The sequence below is a fragment of the Tupaia chinensis genome, unplaced genomic scaffold (genome assembly GCF_000334495.1).
Source record: "Tupaia chinensis unplaced genomic scaffold, TupChi_1.0 Scaffold000013_1, whole genome shotgun sequence".
In the NCBI taxonomy this organism is placed as follows: Eukaryota; Metazoa; Chordata; class Mammalia; order Scandentia; family Tupaiidae; genus Tupaia; species Tupaia belangeri.
In genome coordinates, this window is record NW_006159443.1 from 1,952,350 (window position 1) to 1,954,666 (window position 2,317).

General features: G+C 45.7%; 1 protein-coding gene across 1 annotated transcript in view; it reads left to right on the plus strand.

The window, feature by feature from the left end:
- The window catches only part of KCTD12 (potassium channel tetramerization domain containing 12), a gene marked incomplete at its 5' end in the record, with an annotated part of 1,912 nt that extends 397 nt beyond the window's left edge, over positions 1-1,515 (plus strand). The window contains one exon of the mRNA XM_027769569.1: positions 1-1,515. This exon is cut by the window's left edge and continues 397 nt beyond it. Coding sequence (XP_027625370.1) covers positions 1-353 — 353 coding nt within the window.
- Between the last annotated feature and the right edge of the window lie 802 nt (positions 1,516-2,317).

Consider the following 2,317-nt stretch of genomic DNA (forward strand, 5'->3'; position numbering starts at 1 on the left):
ACATCACCATCGGCTCCCGGGGCTCCTACACCATCGGGCGGGAAGCGCAGGTGGATGCCAAGTTCCGGCGGGTAGCGCGCATCACCGTGTGCGGGAAGACGTCGCTGGCCAAGGAGGTGTTCGGAGACACTCTGAATGAGAGCCGGGACCCCGACAGGCCCCCGGAGCGTTACACCTCGCGCTATTACCTCAAGTTCAACTTCCTGGAGCAGGCCTTCGACAAGCTGTCCGAGTCGGGCTTCCACATGGTGGCGTGCAGCTCCACCGGCACTTGCGCCTTTGCCAGCAGCACCGACCAGAGCGAGGACAAGATCTGGACCAGCTACACCGAGTACGTCTTCTGCAGGGAGTGAGCTCCCCAGCCCCTCTCTCGACTCCAGTGCCCACTCCCTCTCCTTCCCGTCCAGGAGATGGTAATACCTTCCTGCCCCCCCACCACCCTGCCTCTGTTCCCTGTTGCCCCATTTACACCTGTCCGTCCAGTAGCTGGACCTCACTGGTCGGGTATATTCCCCACCCCTGCAGCCGCGTATTATCTTGGCTTCTTCCTCTTCTTTGGACCCTCACGAACCCGAGCGCCCCGTCATACCTCCCTTCCATTCCACGTTTTTCTCTATTCTCTATTCCCTAACTCAAACCACCCCTCCCCCGGATTGTACTACAATCTGGATCCAGTGGGGCAGTGTGGTCACAAAGTCACCAAGTACCTGGGAATGGTTGAATTGTTCACAACCTGATTGGACCGTGTCCAGTGTGTGGAAGATTCCTTGAAATCTTCTGGAGCCCTTATGACTCTTTAGCAGTTTGAAAGCTCCGAATTGATAACACTGTCTGGGGATAGTGTTTTAAAACGCCATTACAGTCTTTCTGAGCTTTCTTAAAGAGAAGAGTTTTAGAAGGCTGAATGGAAGACTCTAATCTGGACTTAGGACCCTATGGAGGCAGTGGAGTGACTGTAAGTGAATAAAGTTTTGAAAAAGTTCCAGGTAGAAGTGGAAGAAGCTAGTGCCAACATAGTGAAGGATTGTATCTTCCTATATTATAAAAGCTCTTCGCCCGTGGCTTCAACTTGTAGAGATTCTCCTGCCTGCGGAGGCGCCCTTTCTCCTGGGCTCATTGCCCAAAGCCCGTGGGTCCATTGGTTGGCGTGGCTGCCTTTACTGGCAAAGGGGAGGGTGCTGCCTCCTTAGCAGGCAGGCAGCCCAGGTCTTCAAGCCTGCGGAGTCACCTGGCCATGACTGTAAACGGAGCTGGGCACTTGAGGGTGTTAGATAAGCCCTTACTCTTGCAGTGAATGACAGTAGGACTTTCCTTAGCTCTAAGACTTGGGGGGTGGGGTGGGTAGGGAGGAAGAGGGTACAAAGGGTGGGAAGGGAGGAGCAGACATACTCATTTATTATTTGAAAGTTGGAAGTTTGTATCATCTGTTGGAGTACATGCACATTTAAAAAATATCGAATAGTAAACGCAAACATGCAATGCATTTTAAAAAAGATTAATTAACAAACCTATTAACTGGCAGTTTATTGAGCTGTTTTGATTCTTAAACTTAGAAGTTAGTTCTTATATAACCAAAGAGTTACTCAGTAGGGTTTTAGTTTTTGAACTTTTATTTTCCTTTTGATGATAAAATCTTGATTTTAAAAATCTATTTACTTGAGCAAAATAAGTTTGATTTTGATTGCTTAGACTTTAGACCTCTTATTAAAATTCTTTATTATTTTATTTTTTTCCCCCCTAAACCCAACAGTTGTTGACTGCTGGGCCAATCTTCTTTCATACCAGTTCTTTCTTGCAGTGTGAAGTTCAAGTGGAATCTTTTTCAAGTGACAGAGCAGCAGAGAACTACAAGCACTGAGGGCTACCCATCTGTAGATAGCTGTAAAGTGGAATATTTTTAAATGAAGGCAGATAAGTACTTAAAAGTGAGCTGAGCAATAAAATGGTGTTTTAGGTCAAAGCAACAGAAACAGGAGACCTGGTTGCCTTATGCCTTTACTCACATAGAATAAATTCCCAATGCGTATAGTGTGTATGCAGTGAGTGAAGGGAAATGAATCCTTGTCCTGCTTCATGCTGTGAGGCATCCTTTGGATATTCCTGATGATGGAGAAGCCTTTCTAATTTTTTTCCATTTTTTTCAGCCTCTTTCTCTGAAATATGTTTTTGAAGATGTTTGTAAGAGCTGTTTTCAGTGTTTAAATTAGTGCTATTTTTCTTCTCTTTAAAAATGAATCTTGTACTGTGTTTTAGTATGTCTGTAACAGATGTTACAAATTGGAACAGTTTTATCCAATCTGTATATACCATATATAAA